This window comes from Cololabis saira, chromosome 13 (genome assembly GCF_033807715.1).
Source record: "Cololabis saira isolate AMF1-May2022 chromosome 13, fColSai1.1, whole genome shotgun sequence".
Classification (NCBI taxonomy): domain Eukaryota; kingdom Metazoa; phylum Chordata; class Actinopteri; order Beloniformes; family Belonidae; genus Cololabis; species Cololabis saira.
The window spans coordinates 4,398,601-4,419,840 of NC_084599.1; the positions used below are offsets into that span (position 1 = coordinate 4,398,601).

The window sequence follows — 21,240 nt, forward strand, 5'->3', positions numbered from 1 at the left end:
CCTAACCTTAACCTACACCCCAAATTCTAACCCTAACCCGGACCCCAAAACCTAACCTTAACCTATACCCCAAGGTCTAACCCTAACCCGGACCCCAAAACCTAACCTTAACCTACACCCCAAATTCTAACCCTAACCCGGACCCCAAAACCTAACCTTAACCTATACCCCAAGGTCTAACCTTAACCCGGACCCCAAAACCTAACCTTAACCTATACCCTAACCCTATACCACAAATTCTAACTATACGACTTTATCATTGGCATGTCTTTGTTTATAAGACCATTCTGGTCCTGCTTCCAGCTTATTTGGGGAGGTATCTCTCTCAAAAAAGCACTGGGAGTCAGAATCTTCGGTCGCAGGACTTATTTCTATTGACTGTACCGTGGGTCCTGCTGGACCAGCTAGCAGGGCTTTCAGCTGCTGCCCGCTCTGCTGGGAATGAGCTGCAGAAAATCTTAAAATTGAATAATCTGGTGTCACTTGATGCTTTTCAGGTTCTTCTGAAAGACTTGGAAGCAAGAACAACTGGCTGTAGATGCTTTGACTGCTGATTTTGTTTGTGATCTGTATTTCTGATTTGTTTTTAACTGTTTTGTTATTGTTTGTTTGTGCAACTCTGTGTTTGTGCTGCTGCCGGTCTTGGCCAGGACTCTCTTGTAAAAGAGATTTTTAATCTCAACGAGAGTTTTTTCCTGGTTAAATAAAGGTTATAATAACAATAATGTGTGTTCTTCTTTGCATGATGGTGCTTTAACCTCCATAACCACAGCGGCACACACATGAATATGAGCCTCTTACCCTCCAACACGGTGAGCTTGGCGCTGGTGTTGATCTCGCCCACGCTGTTGCTGGCTGTGCATTCGTAGATGGCTTCATCGCGGTGCGTCCTCAAAGGCTGGATGCGCAGCACTGAGCCGGACCCGTCGTCGAACTCCAACACCTGCCCAGAACACAGCAGAGGGGTCGGTCCCGGTCGGCGCCAGGTAAAAGCTCAATCGTAGGTCAAGACTGTTCACGTGTTGGAGCTCACACCAGTATGAAGCCTGATTTAAGGTTCTGCATTAAACCAACACCATTGCCGTGACGCCGTCGTGAACCCTTCGGACTTCTCCGTCACTCCATTTAGCCACGGTGCAGTTTCCCCCCAGAGCACTAGGGGGTTGCGTTCATTTCCTGAATGGTTTATTGTCGTTTTATTATTTTTTTATTTATTTTTTTATTTACGGACTTCCTCAATGAGTCGCTCCTCGACTTGGTCCATGTTGATAATGTTCTGTCCGTGTACAACAACAAGATGTTTAAAAATGGCGCAGTCTGGAACCGGAAATGCGTTGCTACCAAGCAAACCAATCCCAGCCCTCTCGGTCTGCGTTGGGTCTGCTTCGCCTCGACGCGTAGCTACATTTTTTGGGAGGTGCAGGTCAGGCTACGGCGTAGCTACGGAGACTTGTATACTTACCTGTGTAGCCGCCTACCCTACGGCGTAGGTTTAACGCAGAACATTAAACCAGCTTTTAAACATGGATGCCTGCATGTGCAGGAGTAAAGTTTTATAAACCTGTAAGTATGAATAAAACTTTAAACTTTGCAAACCCCTTTTAAGACGTTAGTATGTCTCAAGTACCTTTAAATCCAGTTTTTATGTCTTTTGGTCCTCCTGAGCTGAGACCAATCACTTTTTCAGATATTTGTTGTATTTTATGAGAATAGCTACCTTATTCACAAATCAAAGCAAAGAAAAAAGTCCTACCCAGTCTAGTTTGTACAAACCTTGTCCCAAGCTTTTCTTTTTCATTGATCTCTGAGAAAGAAAAACACTGCTAATATTGCTAAATCTACTAATGTGAGCAGCCAGTCGGGAGTTTACTTCTTTCCTCTGGCCATTTAGAGACGTGGGCAAAGGTGACGGTTGTCTCACAGCTCCTTGAAACGTAACTTCATTTCTCTTTAAGTTATAATGATTGTGTCATGGACCTCTGCATGCCCTTACGATGGAACAGAATAAACCAATAAAAGTAAGAAGATAAAAAGGTTTACGGTGGATTCTGCAAGGATTTTGTCATCTAGCCTGGACAGATTTATTGGTACCCCTAAAAGTGATAATGATTCTCTATATTACAGTCATTTTTTAAAGTAATTGCTGAGTTTGTGGTATCACAGATGTCGTGGATATTTTTATCATCTATGCAGAACATTTAAAGAAAGAAAGCTCACCACAAAGACATTTTGACAAGCCACGACGTGCCTGAGAGAGCGTCTTTTGGGCTGATGAGACAAAACCGGAGGGTTTTTTTGGGGGGTCACGTGTTTACAGAAAAGAGCTCCAGAGCTGTTGTGACACTTGGAGGGGGCTTGGTTATGATTTGGCTTGCTGAGTCTGACATGAAGGACTTTGAATCTGTGCAGGTACAATAAAGCAGCATTTCCCAACCCGGAGGGCTGGTTCACAAAAGTAGGATTAAGAAATTGAGGATAAGAGATAAATCCAGGCTTTTTCATAGCACCATCAGTTCATTCTGGCTTTAAACGTTTCACAAAGACCAAACCACGTTCAGGAGTGAAGTTGCATTCGTTAACAAAAATTATGACTAAATATTGTACCTTTATCCCCTGAGGAAAAAATGAGACGAGACGCAACGAAAATGCTGGTCATGTGACGATAACGATAATTAAATATATAATGCAATATCCTAGAGGAATAAAAATCAGACTACAATGTAGATTACGAAATAAAAACTCTGCTAAAATGTGTCTTCATTTACGTCGACCAAAACGAGACGAGATGAAATGTTATAACAAAGAAACATAAATATGTTGTTAATTCAAATAAGAGTCTTCTGTATCTGGAATGAATGTATTCTTGAGTCTATAAGGTAACGATAATATAATAATCAGATAACCTTGTTTGAATTGTTGGGTTTAGCTAAATACAATCTTTGACTAAAACTAGACTAAAATAGACAATTCTGACTAAAATAAGACTAAAAAGCTTAGACTTTAAGTCGACTGAAACTGGACACGACTAAAAGGAGAATGAACTTGACTAAAACTAATAAAACTAAATGATAGCTGGACCCAAAGACTAGACTGGAACTAAAACTGAAACAGGCTGACAGAAACAACACTATTCAGGAGGTCGGCTTTGTAAAGCCAGGTGGGAGTAATCCAGGTAAATGTGTCCAGATTTCTTCACAAGACCATGAGATCGACCACAGATTCACTGACTCTACAACGCATAAACTGCGTGCGCCATATTTCTCACCAAATGAGCCACATCTTTAGATGGAGGATTATGTAGAAATGAAGCATCATACTAAAGAAAGGAAACACTGCCTCTGTTATAAAGAGGTGCACCGATCGATCGGCCACTGATCGGTATCGGGCCGATAATGCCCCTATCTGTTTTGATCGGAGATCGGAAAATAATAGTTCAGAGCGGCCGATCTGATGACGTTTACAACAACAAACCCCCGCCCGCGCGGGCGTTCCCGCATCTCATACCGAGGCGTCGGCCTCGCCGGTACGGGAGTTTTACAATGTCCGAAAAGGAAAACAAATTTGCAGTTTGCAAAGTGTGTGCAATGGAGATAGCCTACGCCGAGGAGGAATGTTATTAAAGAATTTCAACACAACAAAGATTGATAAGACATATGAAAGTTTCTTACACGAAGAGGTATATTGAGTTTCCAAAGTTGGCTGTCGCTAAGGCAGAGACAGAACAGGAGCAACGCCGCTAACTCAACTGAACGTAACAGAGACATGTAAACGACAGCAAGAAAAATAAAGAACTACATCGTAAGGTAATGAATTCATATTCCTTGATTATTGGCCGCTTTCTGTTTTAGCAGACATCAGGTTTAAACGCGTCGTTAGCTGCTTGGATTTGCGGTACACGCTGCTGCGTCGTAAATATTTCACTGAGGAAATCCTGTCGGAGTTTTACCAAACTATATACAAAAGCTTCACGCAGGACAGTCATGTCAGTCGCTTCTTGAGTGACATGTGGAGCTCTAGTGTGAAGAGTTTTGCTTCACTCACAAGAGTTTCCTCACACGCGGCGGATGCTATCGCTAAAGCTTTCACAAAGCTTAATAACTCCGAATTAATTTTTATTTTAAGATTGAATTCCTCTTTCCACAGGAAAACTAAGGTTTATAGTTTACAACTTGTATCAACTTTTAGAGAGTGACATGCCTGCTGTTGTCTGTGTTGCTGCACATGTTGTACATAATTATTACCACAGGAAGCTGAAGCTAGTTAGCTACACTTACTCTTTGTAAGCCGAGTCTAAATCATCTCTAAGAGTCTCTAGAGGGTGAAATATTGCATATTGCCTCAGCCTGCAATAAAACAGACAATTCATGATACTTTCTCATCTCCTAATTTTTATACCTAATAATACAATGTCAGTGTTGTGTACATGAAACAACACTATTGACGAATTTATGGATTTCTCGCTGTGATCGGGGATCGGCAAAATCGGGATCGGCAGATACTGATTTTGGTGATCGGCCCTCAAAATCCTGATTGGTGCATCTCTATTATAAAGGAGCCATAAAGGGCATGGAACAATAGCGGATTGCCTGAATGTGTAAATAACTTAAAATACATTTTCTAATCACTACTCTTAACGGAAAATGTTATAATCAATAATTTTGCCCAGACAATTTCTATTTGTTTTGTTGTGGAAACTATTCAGCTTAAGAAAAGAAACCAAAAAAAGTTTCGATTAAATGGAATAATTAATAATAATTAGGGCTGTCAAAGTTAACGCGTTAGCGACGCGTTAACTTAACGTCCTCTTAACGCCGACAATTTTTTTAACGCACGATTAACGTGTAGGATTTTAAAAAAAAGGGGCATGATATCATTTCTGGCGCTTGATGGCACCGTAGTTTGAGGAAAAGTACGGTGAACTGAAAGATGGAGAATGAAAAGAGACTTTTGAACAGCAAGTTCACTTTCAGAAAGATGCTTCGCTGGACAAGATTAAAGTTATTTGCATGTCGATTTGAAATGAATTACCATCTAAGTACGTCGAGTCTCAAATACCTGCAGCCAAACACACGAACAGAGTGCGCCGCACCGCTCTGCCCCCAACCCCCCACCCCTACCTCGTCAAAAGCTGCTTGCAAAAAAGGACGAGTCAAATTATTTGTTAAGTGCTTTTCATACAAAATAAAAAATGCAACGCAAAGCGCTTTACATAAAACATAAAACTTAATAATGCCCCCCCGCACACACACACACAAGTTTATGGCTGAGCACTGAGGATCAGGTGAGGAAACGCTCTGCACTTTATAGGCTGAGTTACTCCCTGCTGTTACATGTGCACTTCATTTGTTTGTAATTTATTTTGTGTATCCCCCTGTTTTGATCCCACTTAGGAGAAGATTTTTGTAGCCTTTTATTTTCCTCCATATGAGGTTAGACATAATTACATGGAAAGTGTAATTATGACCAATGCTGACCAATGCACTTCTTGTACAATATTTGTGATGCATATGGTTCATTGTTTTACATTGAGCTGCTTAAAAAAACAAGGAATCATAAGTTAGTCTTTACAAGTGTAAAGTTGGAACTACATTGTGTTTGTATTTATGAAGGAATGTTACATTCAGGTCAAAAGCTTTTTTTGTGGAAAGTTGAATAAACATTGGCATAAAGCAGCCTATTTGCCCTTTCTCATGTTGTTAACAGTATTAAAAACAAACAAAAAAACAGCAAAAGATTTGTGAATAAATGTGCGATTAATATGCGATTAATCGCGAGTTAACTATGGACAACATGCAATTAATCACGATTAAAAAAATTAATCGTTTGACAGCCTTAATAATAATTAATGATGCTGTTAATTTGGACATTTTGTGATTTTTGTGTCCTTTTTTTCTCTCTTTGTGTAAATGTACCAAGAAGCCTATCCACTTCCTTATGTCAATTATATTCTCATCACTTTTCTATCCTCTCATTCTGGATAAATTGGTCTTCAAATTTTAAAGGCATTTAATCTACTGCAGGAGCTCTTCTCAATATGGACATTTGTCAATACAACCTGATCTACAATATATAGTGCGTTTACATGGGAAATTTAATCTCTCTTTAATTCAGAATTAAAATTAAATCCGACCATGTAAACTGTATCTGATGGGGAAATGGAATGGAAATCGGAAATGTATCGGGAGCCAAAAAAAGTGATCGGATCGGGAAAAATCGGGATCGGCAGAAACTCAAACTCAAGTGATCGGGATTGGATCAGGAGCTAGAAAATCGTGATGGGGACAACCCTAGTCTGGTATGTTGCAGGCACATCTGAACAGGTGAGACAGCGCTCCGGGTTCAGCTCACGGGTCCCACCTCAAATCGCTGAGAGCTGACTTTCTTCCCTTTCTTCATCCAGGTGATGCGAGGTCTGGGTTCACCGACAGCCTGACAAACGAATGACGCCACTCCTCCTGAAATCCCTATCTGATCATCGGGGGACTTGATGAAGCTGGGTATGCCTGCGACAGAGAGAGACCACAGGTGGAAGAGGAGACACGTTACTCAACATGAACAGGGGTCGTCAACCCGCAGGTCTAGAGCCGCATGCAGCTCTTTAGCAGCGCCCTAGTGGCTCCTGGAGCTTTTTCAAACATGTTTGAACTTTTTTTCTTCTTTTTTTCCTATTTTTTTCTTTTTCTTCTTTTTTTTCCTTTTTTCCTTCCTTTTTCCTTTCCTTTTTAATCTCGACATTTAGATTTTTTTCTCGATATTTTGACTTTTTTCTCGACATTTTGACTTTTTTCTCGACATTTCGACTTTTTTATCAAGATTTTACTTCAACATTAATCTTGACATTTCGACTTTTTTCTCGACCTTTCTACTTTTTTCTCGACAGTTCCACTTTTTTCTCGAAGTGCATAATGAAAAAAAAAATCTTCCCCCAGTTATAACTAATATAGATACATGTAGCATGTGTTGTCTTCATTCTAAGGCTTATACAAGACTTTTCATTTTTTGCAGCTCCAGACATATTTGTTTTTTTGTGTTTTTGGTCTAATATGGCTCTTTCAACATTTAGGGTTGCCGACCCCTGGACATGAACAACCACCATCAGATTAAAAAGAGCTGGGAGCTGTTCAAACAATGTTGTAAAAACAATATCCCCTGCCCCCCGTGGCCACACCTGTGAAGAGCAGCACCTGCAGACGGAGATAAGCGTGCTGCACGCTCGCCGGCACCATCACAGCTAGGAATGGACATGAACAGCAACCGCTTGTCGTGTTTTAAAGATGTCTTTGTTTGTCTCATTCGATCTCAACTTGTTATTCCGTGGAAAAAAAGCTAACATTACAAGTCAGTGGCACAAACCCAGATCATCAGCTTATTCATTATCAATTTGTACACACTTATTTAACTTATTTACTTATTTAAATTACCTTGTGACTTATTTACTTATTTAAATTACCTTGCGACTTATTTACCTATTTAACACCTTGCAAGCTTTACCATCTGAAGATCCAGGTCTCTTTATGTAATTATTCTCTCAGAATAAACCAGGAACCTTCATGCAGACGCTCTGGGAATGACAACCTGCTGCAAACTTCTGGCAACAGGTTGCAACTGCATTATCCTCCATAACAGTACAGAATATTCCAGTAAACCCTCAAACACTTATTTTAAATCATTTATCCACAATTAATGCTTCACTATGTCGAAAACAAATTTTGCTAGCTGGTCTAACAGCAGCAATCAAGATAATTGCAGTAAGATGGAAACCACACACGCTTAACATCTCCCATTGGTATTTGACTTTTCTTGATATTATCTACCTGGAAATATCTACAGCCCCAATCCATAGTGCAAACAACTAAATATTTTATTTTGGTATATGGCAGCAGATCAGATTAAAGCCAAACTTGAAACTACCTTGTTGCAGCGATCTTTGTCCAGTTTTTCATATTATTCAATTCAATTCAATTCAATTTTATTTATATAGCGTCTAATACAACAGAGTTGTCTCTAGACGCTTTCCAGAGACCCATACCCAGAACATGTTTGTTTGGCCTTTGTTTTATTTTGTCCTTCTTTTGTTTGTTTGTTTTTTATTGTTGTATTATCTTTTTTTCTGTTTTCCTTATTATTAATTATTAATTATTTTCATCGAATGCTTAGTTATGAGGGGTGGGTTTGGAATGGGGTGAAATTATGTGTATAATGTTTGTATGACATCATTGTGGATGCCACTGTTTATGATATAAAAAAAATGAAATATAAATAAAAACATTTGATCACAAGATGTCTTTGTTTGGGTTTTGCTTCATTGAAAGTTGCATTTCTTCTATCGTTCTATCTTCTGTAGTTTTACATCCTCTTCCAGTATTACTGTCAGTGTTTTTCCCTTGTGGATTCCGGGAGGCGCTACGTCTTGCTACGACTCCATTTTGCGTTCCGGTGCTTTCGCCACAGATCTTTTTCTGCAGCGGTTTCCCTCTGGTGTTTTTGGTGACCGTACCACCTCAGCGTGCTCCTGAGTTTCACCTGTGTAGCTTGCTTTTGCATTGCCTGACTCAGACGCCGCTCTTATCTCTAGCTGCTCTGTCTGTTAGTCTGCCTTGTGGTCTGGTGACCTGTTTTTGACCCCAACTCTGTTTAATAAACCTTTTTGGTCACTTTTCTTTAACCAAACCATTAACCATTACATCCTACTACTGCTGTATAACCAGGCCAAAAATGGCAGAAATAACTTCTCTTCCTGGGGACTTGCTGGCAGGAACCTCTGCAGCTAATCGCTGTTCTGACTGACTGACTGAGTAACTCAGCAAGCTTGAAGAAAATGTTGACGACATGCTGTGAGTTGACGCTTGCTATTTATGACGGAACATGGATGTTAGTAATCCCATTTTTTTTGGCTGATTTGCTGGCTAAAGCCAAGTAATGTCAATCATTGCTACATGCACACGACGCCTCACACAACAATCGCCGTTACCAGGCAACCATCAGCCTGCTTGCCTCCTCCAGCCCAGTTCTCAGCTGGAACCAGTTTCAAAGGAACTGCTGGGGAGAAAGAACAGACAAGACTCCAGGAGAAAGGTTCTTCTCTGTGTATGACTTCAGTTCTCTCCCGGGACATCTTAGGGACCTTTCATGTCCTGTCTGTGGGGGTCCGTGCAAACACTGCACCGGTGGTCCTGACTACAGCTTCAGATATTTTTCCAGCTCCGGGTCTCCCACTGGCGTCCAGTCTGGACAACCACTGCCTCTCTTGTGTCAGTCCAGCTCATGGATGTCTTTTGCGGTTGCATTTCACCTCTGCAAGGCTTCTCATTACTTGTGGGCAGAAAGAAACTCACCAGATGTTTCAGTTCCATGGTTTCATGCGTCCTGTGAGCTAAATGAGTCTTTTATGAACTCAACTGTAAAGGCCTTCCTCTCAAGAACACAGACTGGCCTCGCCATCTTCTCACGCCATCCCAGTGACGATTCCTCTCCTCGGTTGTTCCTCAACGGTGGAACAAGTCACCAGTGACCACAGCAACAGAGCTGTCCCGCTATGTTCAAGAAGCTCTTGACAACGTCCGTCCTTCTACCCTGGACCACACTCTCCCTTTCACTCAAACTGCACTCAAACTTCTCTACACCTACTTTGTGATCTACTTATGGCTCTTTTCCACTAGTGCAGGGGTCGGCAACCTGACTCCCTGGAGCTTTTTCAAAAATGTTTGACCTTTCTTTTCCTTTTTTTCCTTTTTTTCTCTTTTTTTCCCTTTTTTCCTTTTTTTCTTTTTTTTTGCTTTTCTTTTTTCCTTTTTTTTTTTCTTTTTTTCCTTTTTCCTTTCCTTTTTCCTTTCCTTTTTAATCTCGACATTTCAACTTTTTTCTAAACATTTCGACTTTTTTTTTCGACCCAGGCCAACACACGGCCAACGTTCCGGGGGCCGACCTCGGGACTGGGCAGACGTCCGGGGGGACGTCCGGGGGGACGTCCCTGAAGCCTAGGCCTGGGTCTTGGCGTGGGACCTGGACTACTTAGCATGGAGCTTGGCATGGGGCTTGGCAGGGGACCTTGACTTGACGGGGAACCTTGACTTGACGGGGAACCTTGACTTGACAGGGAACTTTGACTTGACGGGGAATCTTGACTTGACGGGGAACCTTGACTTGACGGGGAACTTTGACTTGATGGGGAACCTTGACTTGACAGGGAACTTTGACTTGACGGGGAACCCAGGATACGAGGAGCCGGCTGCAGGGGAGCCCGGGTCCTTGGCGCTGACTGCGGGGGGCCCGGGACCATCACCGGAGCAGGGACTGATGCGTCCGGGACCACCCCCGACGACGTGTCCGAGACCACCGCCGGAACAGAGGCTAGCTGGGGCTGGCATCGACGCCGTCGCTCCAGAGCCTGGGTGCTCCGGGGCCCACCCCGAGCCAGGCGTGTTCCCCAGAAGGGGGACTCCTCCTCCTCGAACCACCTCCTATTTTTCTCCACCTCCCGGCGGAGAAACTCCCAGAGGGAAATCCACTCTCCCGCTGGGTCCATTTTTGGTCGGTCCGTTCAGTCACGTCTGGTGTATGGTGTGGATCCAAATGCGCAAATGAGCAGGAGGCAGGAGTTGCAAAAACCAAGGATTTATTCCAGAAAAGGCAAAAACAAAGCGCTGCTTGGCAGGATCAAAACAGGGATCAAAAAAGACTGGAGCAAAACAGGCAGGAGACATGGAGGATAACAGTACGGTCCGACAGGGAACAAGGGAAAGACAAGACCAGATATACACAGGGGATAACGAGACACGACGAGACACAGGTGCAGACAATCAGGGCAGATGGGACACAGGCGGGGCAAAACAGAAACTGAAAGCTGGGGGGAATGTCAAACCCTGACATAGATAAAATAAGCTTAGTCTTCTTTCTGTTCCCTTTCATTCAAGGAAAGAGTTTTGTTGTAATTATATTATATTATATATTATGTATATATATATATATATATATATATATATATATATATATATATATATATATATATATATATATATACATATATATATATATATATATATATATATATATATATATATATATATATATATATATATATATATATATATTATAAACTGTTTTGTTTTCCTTTTAATGAATGAAATATAGAATAAAATAAGAAAAAATAAATAAAAATAAAATAAGAACATCTTAAAGCCGTCTGAATGATGACAGGTCGCATTTTTGTCAGGAAAATATATTAATGGTCAAAATAAACAGTTTTATTAGTTTAGTCTGAAAGGTGCAGCTGAGCTGAGAGCCGCGTGGACGGGACCGGTACTCACTCTCAGCGTGGGACGGGGGGACCAGTCTGGCCAGCAACACGAGGTGGAGAACAGCTCTGGTGAAAGGTGGCAGCCCTCTGGATCCCAGGCCCATATTCTGACTGGTGCTCTGCTCTGCTCGGGTCCGGGGGGAGCTGCTCATCAGCTGGGAGCCCACACACTCATCAGATCAGATCTGAAAACACACACACCACTTCACATGGATTTACAGAGCCCTTTTTGAGGAGTCTAATAAGCCTTTTACAGAACAAAAAGAACAACAGAATCAGAAACTGTGGGGTCACTCCGGTCCGGGAAATCCAGGAAACAAATCCTGCGCTAAGAGCCAAGACGTCCTGCAGGGTTACAGGTGAGATCTTTGAAGTTGGAAGGAGACAGAGCCGGGAAACAGAGCACTGTTACAAATATTGTGCTTGATCTACTTAAAAAAATGAAGGCAACTTTTTGCATGAGATTATTATGTAGATCAAGAAAGACTAGTCTTTGTATGAACTACTTAATTTTTTGTATGTAAATAATACATTTTGCAAGTACAGTCTTAATTGTGTTAAGTTTACTTTATTTATCAAAATTAAGTTGACTTTACTTGCAAATGAATTTTGTACATACTAAAAATGAAGTAGTTTATACAAAGACTAGTCTTTCTTGATCTACATAAAAATTTCATGTGAAAAAGTTGCCTTCATTTTTAAAAGTAGATCAAGCAAGATATGTTTTACTGTGGTGTTCTACTTAAACAAATAAAGCATATTTCATCTAAACGTTGAACGACCATGGAAGCTACAACAGATTAACAAACTTGCAGAAAAATCTTTCATTAATATTGAGTTGTTTCCATCATCCTACTGTCAGCCTGGCAGGTTTTTACCATCTATAGTTTTTAATCTGAAATTGGAGTAAATTCAGCTGCAAGAGCAGCCTGGGGTTGATTTACACTCAATATTTAAAGTGATATAGTACTAAGTAAGTGTGATGCTGAGTGTCATCTACAGTGTAGGCCTAGTAAAAGAAACAAAATAATCAAATAGATCATTTATAAATCATTTACTGTAAACATGTTATCTACTTTATTTTTGGTTTTAAATAAACTGGAACAGAAATGTGCAACAACAATTTGAAGTGGAACAACAAAGTACAACAAAAACTAGAACTATAATTAAAATCACTCAACTTAGATAAACAGTACCTCGCCAATATGTTCTCCATACAAAAATAAATTAAAACAGACAAAAAACGAACATTATTAAATAAAATAAACAAATAAAATCCAACAAATACTTAAATAATAATGTAAATGAACAGAGGTACCAGAAACAAGGTAACGAAAAATTGTTTCAAAATCAAATATTAAAGCAGCACAACGTAACTTTCAGCTTTTCTTAGTTTGGCGGCATCTTTTGGACAAAAGCGGTAGTGTTTTACCAGAAAGAACACTACGTTTCCCATGAGCACCAGCGCGTACTGCCGGAAAGATCCTGTCCCGTCGCTGCATTTGTTTTGAGAGAAGACGGGACGCTTTTCTGTTTCACCAAGTGAACAGACGGAACGCAAAAAAAAAGATGTTAAACTGCTGGAAAGGAACTGGAATTTACCGGGATACCTTAAACAAGGAAGCCAGGGAGCGGTATATGGAGAAAATAATGATTATTAACGTTTTGGATCCATATGAAATCCCTACTAAAGAATGAAGCTCCTGGTCGGAGCGCCACTCTTTATAAGGGATTACTCCCGCAGTTCTGCACAATCACCGTCTCCGGCTACCTTGTTTAGGAGTGTTTGGCAGCTGCTTTGGTAAATGTTTGACTCGCCATGTGTTTCAATAAATTTGTATAATAGTAGTACAACATACAGTACATGTTTTGTATCCTTCTTACTTCTCTTTTCTTTTTTTTTGACTGCTATATTATGGTGAAGAGGCTCCGAGGCGTGAACAATATTTTTGTTTTCCTCGTGAGATTATTTTTTTCCTCTGCAGCTACAAATAAGAGTTAATATTTTTTCCTCAACAAACTAGTTTTATCTGAAGATTGGGGTTAATTGCACCGCAGAGAGCTGGCCAGCAACTGCGCTTAGCTGGAGAAGTGGGGAATAAAACCCGTGTTTTGATCTGACCCGTCTCTGTGAGTGTTTGTGGTTTAAGGCTGATTTATGGTTCTGCGTTAAATCGACACAGAGCCTACGGCGTAGGGAACGCGGCGACACGCACCGTACGTTGCGTTCGCCACGTACCCTACGCCGTAAGTCTGCGTCGATTTAACGCAGAACCATAATTCAGGCTTTACTGTGTGGAAGGTGTTTGGTCGTTACAGCCGCGATCCAAGCGAGCCGACGACTCTTTCACTCTTTTACTTTGTTATATCAGATACTTGGCCTGCGTGGTTCTGCCTCCGAGCAGGAAAGCGGTGAAAAGTTAAACCATTGTTGATCTTTTCCCCATGTCTGTTGTGTGGAGCTGCTGCAGCCACGACGCAGCAACAGGTTACCAGCTTCTGCGGAGCTCTGAGCTCCACGCCTCGCCCATTTTCGTCTCGACTGCGAATCGGGAAGGAGGGGGAAGTGACGTATGCCGTAAAGCAGTCAAAGTCGTAACGATTTGTAGTTTTTTAGTGTGGCAGGGTTCCTACCATGCTCCTCAAAGTTACATAGTGCCAGTGAAGACGATACAGACCCCTCAGACCATGACAGAGGTGTCATTAAACCTGTTGGAAGTTGATGTTCCATCACAATGACTCTGGAAATATTAGATTAAGGTGGAAAAGTTACATAGTGTCGCTTTAAGTTAAACAATTTTATTTATTTATTTATTTTTTTAACTCTTGGCTGCCCCCTAGTGGTCACGAGGCCCTAAGCAGTCGCTTAGTTCCTTATGCCTTTGTTCTGGACATCATCATATAGTTGAATCAGGCGTGTTGAAGCAACGAGACATCAGTGTTTCTGAACCCTGGATCTTTATTTTTGTTTTTTTTTACATTTTATTTATAAATTTTTTACATCAAACAGAAGCAATCACACAGGACTGTGAAGGCTGACTTCTGGTTCTGCGTTAAACCTACACCGTAGGGTACGCGGCTACGCGGGAGTCTCTCCGTAGCTACACCGTAGCCTGACCTGCACCTCCCAACAACTGGAGCTACGACCCAACGCAGACCGAGAGGGCTGTGATTGGTTTGCTTGCTAGCAACACATTTCCAGTTCCGGTTCGTGAAGCAGTAGTAAACTTTCAGTGCTCTTTTCTTCTTCGGGCCTATTTCGGACATTTAATAATCAGATAGCAACACCTACATAATTCGTTCACAGTCGGAATGTTAACGTCATGTATACGGAGACATCGGATATTGCAGTGAAAGGAGACGGCGCGTGTTAAATAGTTAAATGGTAAATGGTAAATGGCTTACACTTATACAGCGCTTTCCAGCTGTACTCCTACAGCCCCAAAGTGCTTTACACTGTAGACGTTCACCCACACACACACACATTCACACACCAGTTGTCGGCAGAGCTGCCATACAACGGCGCTGGCCTGACAACCAGGAGCAACCAGGGATTCAGTGTCAGTGCCTTGCAAATCGTTGTTTAAACACCTTTAAAAAGATGGTGAAAGAGATGGCAGAAGCTTCATCAGGACACCGGAGCAGATCAAAATAAAGTGGAAAAATATACGGAAGGAGTAAAATTGGCGCCAAACAAAACAACCGTCAACCGGAAGTGGCTTTGTTGAAATGGTTACCATGGTTACCATGGTTACAGCGCCACATAGGCCGCGTTCAGACTGCAGGCAAATATCCGATTTTTAACTCTTTTGAAGTCTGAACAGTCCCAAACTGCATGAGATCCGATTTTTGCAAACCAGATGGAAACCACCTCCGGGAGGTAGTTTCATATCGCATTTGGGCAGATGCGTCTCAGTCTGAACAGCTCCAAACACTCAGATCGGATATGACTGTCCCAGACGCTCCAAACCACCCGCCCATTTCCAGTTGTGGAGCTACTCATCCTTTCACAGAGAGCATGTACAATCTCTGATGTCACATGTTTTAATAGCAGAAAAAAAAGACCGCATTTCCACGTACGGTGCGTGTCGCCGCGTACCCTACGCCGCAGGTCTGCGTTGGTGTGACGCGGAACCATAAATCAGCCTTCAGTCGCGCTGAGAGCCTGAACCTGCAGCCCGTCAGCTCATCAGCTGCCAGTTGTTCATTGCTGGTTCGTTTTGTTAACTCTCAGCTTTGTTGGTTGGTTTGTTAGTTTGCTGGTGGTTTTGTTCTGAACACCTTTCTCTGTTTCTCATTTTGCTGGGACGCCGGGTCCCTCCGCCGATCACACAACTTTTGCTGTATGCGTTCATTGTTATGTCTAAAAATGATGCGCAGTGCCGACCCAATCAGAAATGGTACTGATGTTTTTGTTTTTTTTTATATATATATAAATCTTTGATGGGCAGGACGCACGTTTGGGTGCGTCTACCCCTGCCCCAAAACCAGCCTCGAGTTCCAGTAACAGAGGTCCGACGGGAGGATTAGAGTGAGATGGGGCAGTGTCAAACGATTTAAAATATTGCACAGTGTATGCCCAGCTTTACAGGTATGGAACAGCATGTGAGCTGGCTCCATATTGTTATTGTTTTTGATGTCGCAATTACATGACTTCACACAATACACGCGCTGGGCGACGCCTCCGCTCCGACGTCGTTGCTACGGCAACCCGTCAGATCAGTCAATGATGTGGCCCAGTCTGAACAGAGCCATATCCGATTTGGACACTTGCTAAAAACAGTATGGACAGTCAGCCCTGAAAATCGGATATGAGAAGGAATCAGATATGAATCAGATTTGCCTGCAGTCTGAACGCGGCCATAGCGTCACGGAGTCAGCCATGCTCTGGACATTTATCCCATTCTCTGAACAGCATGTAAACTCAGACAAGTGATTGGGTCTTCTGGATGTTTATCTGATACCATCAGAAATCTGATCTCTTTGCTGCACGTAAACATACGTTTACATGCGGATATCAGAAATCGAAATCGGAAATCAGACTGTGACCGGAAAAGCCGGAAGCTAAACAAAGTATCAACTAGCACTCTGGGGGGTACTGCACCGTGGAGAAATGGAGTGACGGAGAAGTCTGAAGGGTTCACGACGGCGTCCCGGCAACGGCGTAGGCTCTGCGTTGGTTTAACGCAGAACCTTAAATCAGGATTAAGGCAACAACAAAGATAAGTAGACAAAGACACAATCAAACACAATAAACAAAAACAAAACAATAAATAAATAAATAAATAAAATTATATATATAAATTAAATTAAACTGAGGAGGGGCAGAAAATAGTTACAACGGTGTCACCAAATCCACAGTTTTTCTGAATTAACGAGTTAATTATCTCAGAATTCCGAGAAAGGTTCTGGCCTGTGTCCCCCCCCCCATCCCCGGTCATCCCGTTGCTGCTTCCACCTGCCTACGTGGTTGTCTGCTGTTGCTGCTTCCGCCTGCCTGCACCCCCCCCCCCCCCCTCTGGTCATCCCGCTGCTGCTTCCACATGACTGCTGTGCTGATGACGTCCCTGACTCCCCCGGTCTGGCCTTCAGCAGGAGGCTCCCCCCTTATGAGCCTGGTCCTGCTCAAGGTTTCTTCCCTCCTAAAGGGGAGTTTTTCCTTGCCACTGTTTGGATAATAATTGCTCTGGGGTTTATGTTTATGTTTATGTTCATGTTCATGTTCTGGATCTCTGGAAACCGTTTAGAGACAACATCTGTTGTATTAGACGCTATATAAATAAAATTGATTTGAATTGAAAAGTTTTAATGAAAAAAAAATCTGCTCTGTTTACAACCTGCGTGACCTGGACAAAGTCCTGAGGTGCCTGCGCAAAGTCGACAAACTAATAACAATACCATCTATATAAGTTAAAGGCAAGAGTATCTCCCAATGTTTCAAGCCAAAAGCAAAATAAAACTGGATTAAACTGGACAGGAACATGTTTGCTTCCATGAAATCCAGCTCTCAAGTGAATGACAGATTCTTGCAAGTTGTGAGGAATCTGGTTAATTCAGAAAAACAGCACATTAGTTTTTTCTCCAGTGAATGCAATACGCTTCCATAGTTTTGTCTTGGAGAAGTTTAATCTATGAACAACCTTGTACCTGTCCTGCATGTTTTACATCTCATACATGCATCCGCTCTGTGTGTGTGTGTGTGTCTGTGTGTGTGTGTGTGTGTGTGTGTGTGTGTGTGTGTGTGTGTGTGTGTGTGTGTGTGTGTGTGTGTGTGTGTGTGTGTGTGTGTGTGTGTGTGTGTGTGTGTGTGTGTGTGTGTGTGTGTGTGTGTGTGTGTGTGTGTGTTAATGATTTAGAAACAAAGTCAGGTGTTATATTCAATCTCTGGATTTTATCATCAGGCCTGTGAAGTGGGAACAGTGAAATATTAATGGAACACGGTGCTCACTAAAGAGATTTAATACGTGTGCAGGAGAGAGAAGTAACAGGAACTGAAACTATGATATGAAGAGTGAAAATAATCACTATAAACCACGCAGGCAGTGAATGAGAAGTTCATCTATAAGAGGAGGAGGAAGAGGAGGAGGAGGAGGAGGAGGAGGAGGAGGAGGAAGAGGAGGAGGAGGAGGAAAAGGAAGAGGAAGAGGAGGAGGAGGAAGACGAGGAGGAGGAGGAAGAGGAGGAGGAGGAGGAGGAGGAGGAAGAAGAGGAGGAGGAGGAGGAAGAGGAGGAGGAGGAGGAGGAGCAGCAGGGGGGGTGTTGCGTTGATGAAGGCGCTGGGCTGTATCTGGGGAGGGGAGCAGAGTCATGTATTGATCTGGATTCTGACGAGGAAGGGAAAGAAGTGATCGCCAGCCGATACGGTAGCGGCGGGGCAGAAACTGACGGAGCGCAGAGGCGGAGAGGAGAGATGGAGAGCTGGAACAAATGAAACATTTTAAATGAGAAAGAAACTGAAAGTGGTGAACTTAAGCCAGTTGGCTCAGGACTCTAATCCTGAGATAACTGCTGCTATTTCTGGAGCAGCAGAGAAAAACGGCTCCGAGAAGAGAAGAGCTGCGAGCGGAGAAAGACCGTTGTGCCTTTGCAAATTCAAGAGTGAAACACTGTTTAAAGGTTAAATCGGGCTTTTACAGTTTCAACAAAAATGAGTTGAGAGGACCTGCTGAATTATAAACGTGAAGAAGGACATATTAAAGACACACTAAAGACAGTATTGAAGCAGATAGTAGTGATAAACAAGAGAGACGTTCACCTACAGAAAAGGTCGTAGAAAAGAATTGAAATACGATGAAATCTGAATACTGAACTAGAACAGATAGGCAGAAGTATTGTGAGGCAACCTTTATTAAAAACGTGCCTAGAGCAGATCATATGGGCGTGAGCAGACATGAGGGACGGAGGGGAGTAAATCATTATAAAGTCTCAGAGCAAAGCAGTAGTTGGAGACCCAGACCTTTGAGGGGTAAAGCTCCAGATATACTTGCAGTGCGAGAACTGCAGGTACCGTACGCATTCAGTGTCTTTTTGAGAATGTGCACGTCGACGAGTCAAATAATAATAATAATTAAAGCTGCAAGCAGCGATGAACGGGCCCTCGCACCCTTGTGCACCTTCAGGCGTGCTGGAACCACTTGTATGACTTGCATGTAGATTCTTCAGGCCTGGACATTTAGTGGATGACACCACCCAAGACTCTCTATATCAAACTATTCAAAAGTTATGGCAGAAAGTAGGAACTATCAGATATCGACCAATCAGATGAAGGGGCGGGGCTAATTCATGCCAATGAAGGTCAAGTACTCAATACCAAGTCCGAAGACACCACCCACGAGTCTTTATGTCAAACCATTCAAAAGTTATGGCAGAAAGTAGGAACTATCAAATATGGACCAATCAGATGAAGGGGGGGCGCGCTTTTTGGCGTCTAGCGCCGCCACGGTAACGCTTTTGACTGAGAAAAGTAATGCGCGTTGTCGCAGGATGGAGATGTACATCTTGATGTATAACACACCTGGGTGCACGTTACGGTTCGGGCGAAGAAGCGGCCGAAGAAATGGCATAAATTGCTCCAAAATTACACGATTAATTCAAAATGGCCGACTTCCTGTTGGGTTTCGGCCATGGTGCCAGGAGACTTTTCTTTAAGTTGCGACATGATACAGGTGTGTAGCAATTTTCGGGCATGTACGTCAAACCCTATTGTGGGGCTTGAGGCACGAAGATTTCTAGGGGGCGCTGTTGAGCCATTTAATATCAAATTTATCACCAGGCCTGACTTGCATGCAAAATTTGGTGACTTTTGGGGAATGTTTAGGGGGGCAAAAAGGCCCTCATTTTGTCGGAAAAATAAAAAAAGGATAAGAATTCCTACAGATACAATAGGGCCTTTGCACTGTCAGTGCTCGGGCCCTAATAATAATGGCTTGGTTTTATATAGTGCCCTTCAAGGTACCCAGCGTGGCTACCATATTGCGCCAAACGGCCCCTCCAACCACCACCAAACATTCAAACAGGGCAAAGTGGGTAAGGTGTCTTGCCCAAGGACACTACGACAGCAACTGGGACGGAGCGGGATTCGAACCGCCAACCTACCGATCATTGGACGACCCGCTCTACCACCTGAGCTACTGCCGCCCCAAATGGATGCAGGATACGCGTGGCAGCCATGATACATACATGAACTGCAAGTATATCTGGGGCTTAAGACCTTGAGACACTGAGACACTGGTAAAAGGATGGACAGATTGTTAAGGAAAGAAGCATCATTGATCCTTCTTAATTATGTGTTTTAATGAAGATTCATTGAAATATTTTAATGGTTAATGAAAGTTGCATCAAATCATCATGACACTCAGCTGTTGACATCAGTTGTCTAAATTGAGTTTATTACGCTTTATTATCATCTTACATGCACTGAATGTCTCTCTCTGTTCTTCATTCTCTCTGTCTGTTCTCTCTTTTCCTGCTCTGCCCAGCTGGTCTTCAGCAGGAGGTTCCCCTCTTATGATCCAGGTCCTGGTCCAGGTTTCTTCCCTCCTAAAGGGGAGCTTTTCTTGCCACTTAAAGGGGACCTATTATGAAAAACACATTTTTTCTTGTTTTAACATATATAAAGTGGTCTCCCCTCACCCTGCCAACACAGGAAAGATGAAATCCCTTGAAATTCTGCAAGGTCTGAACCCCCAGCCCGGCTGAATCCCCCAGTGTCATGTGACTTCTACGAGCCGTTCAAAATCTGCGCCTATCGTTACGATAGGCGCTCATTTCCATAGGTTTGCCTCCGCTGCTGAAACCACGCCCACAACTAACTACGCCGGTCGGACATGTGGTCGGAGCATCCGCCATTGTTCCCAATGTCCCCACTGTTTCCACAGCGAGGGACAGTAAAAATGAGGTTTTGCATCGACATTTACCCTCATAAAAGGATCAGTTCCAACAGCACGGACCCGGCAACTGCACACGAGTCAGCGGTAAGTAACGTTATTTTTTTATGTTATTTATATTTGTCTACAAGTATGATCTTTGCATGAGCTAAGTATTTAGCTTAGCTCCGGAGCACCAGAGGCCACTCACCACTCACCGGTCTGCTCACGGACCAGACCGGTGAGGAGCCCCGGGCCCCGGGCCCCGGGCCCCGGGCTCCGGGCCCCAGTGTTCCCTAACGGAGTGTTAGGTAACAGCGGAGCTCTATTAGTAATACATTTTTCTTCTGTTTATGGTTTCAGATCTTCCAAGCAATGCACATGAAGCTGTTCAACGACACCTTCAGAAGACGCACGGTCCTTCCTTGAGCCAGCAATAGTGCATAAATGTTATTTAAATACTACTTATGTTCTTATTTTTTTAACAATAAAATTGCCATTTGTGAAAATTCAGTGTTGTGATTTATTTACAGTTAACATGATTCATTTGTCTTGTAACATATGAAATGATGAGGAATC

General features: G+C 42.7%; 1 protein-coding gene across 1 annotated transcript in view; it reads right to left on the reverse strand.

Moving 5' to 3' along the window:
- The window catches only part of LOC133457979 (receptor-type tyrosine-protein phosphatase F-like), a 191,313-nt gene that overhangs the window by 140,312 nt on the left and 29,761 nt on the right, over window positions 1-21,240 (reverse strand). The window contains exons 2-4 of the mRNA XM_061737398.1: window positions 11,307-11,481; window positions 6,358-6,503; window positions 802-943 (exon numbers count right to left, since the gene is read on the reverse strand). Coding sequence (XP_061593382.1) covers window positions 802-943; window positions 6,358-6,503; window positions 11,307-11,448 — 430 coding nt within the window. The 5' untranslated portion in view covers window positions 11,449-11,481. The remainder of the gene's footprint in view (window positions 1-801; window positions 944-6,357; window positions 6,504-11,306; window positions 11,482-21,240) is intronic.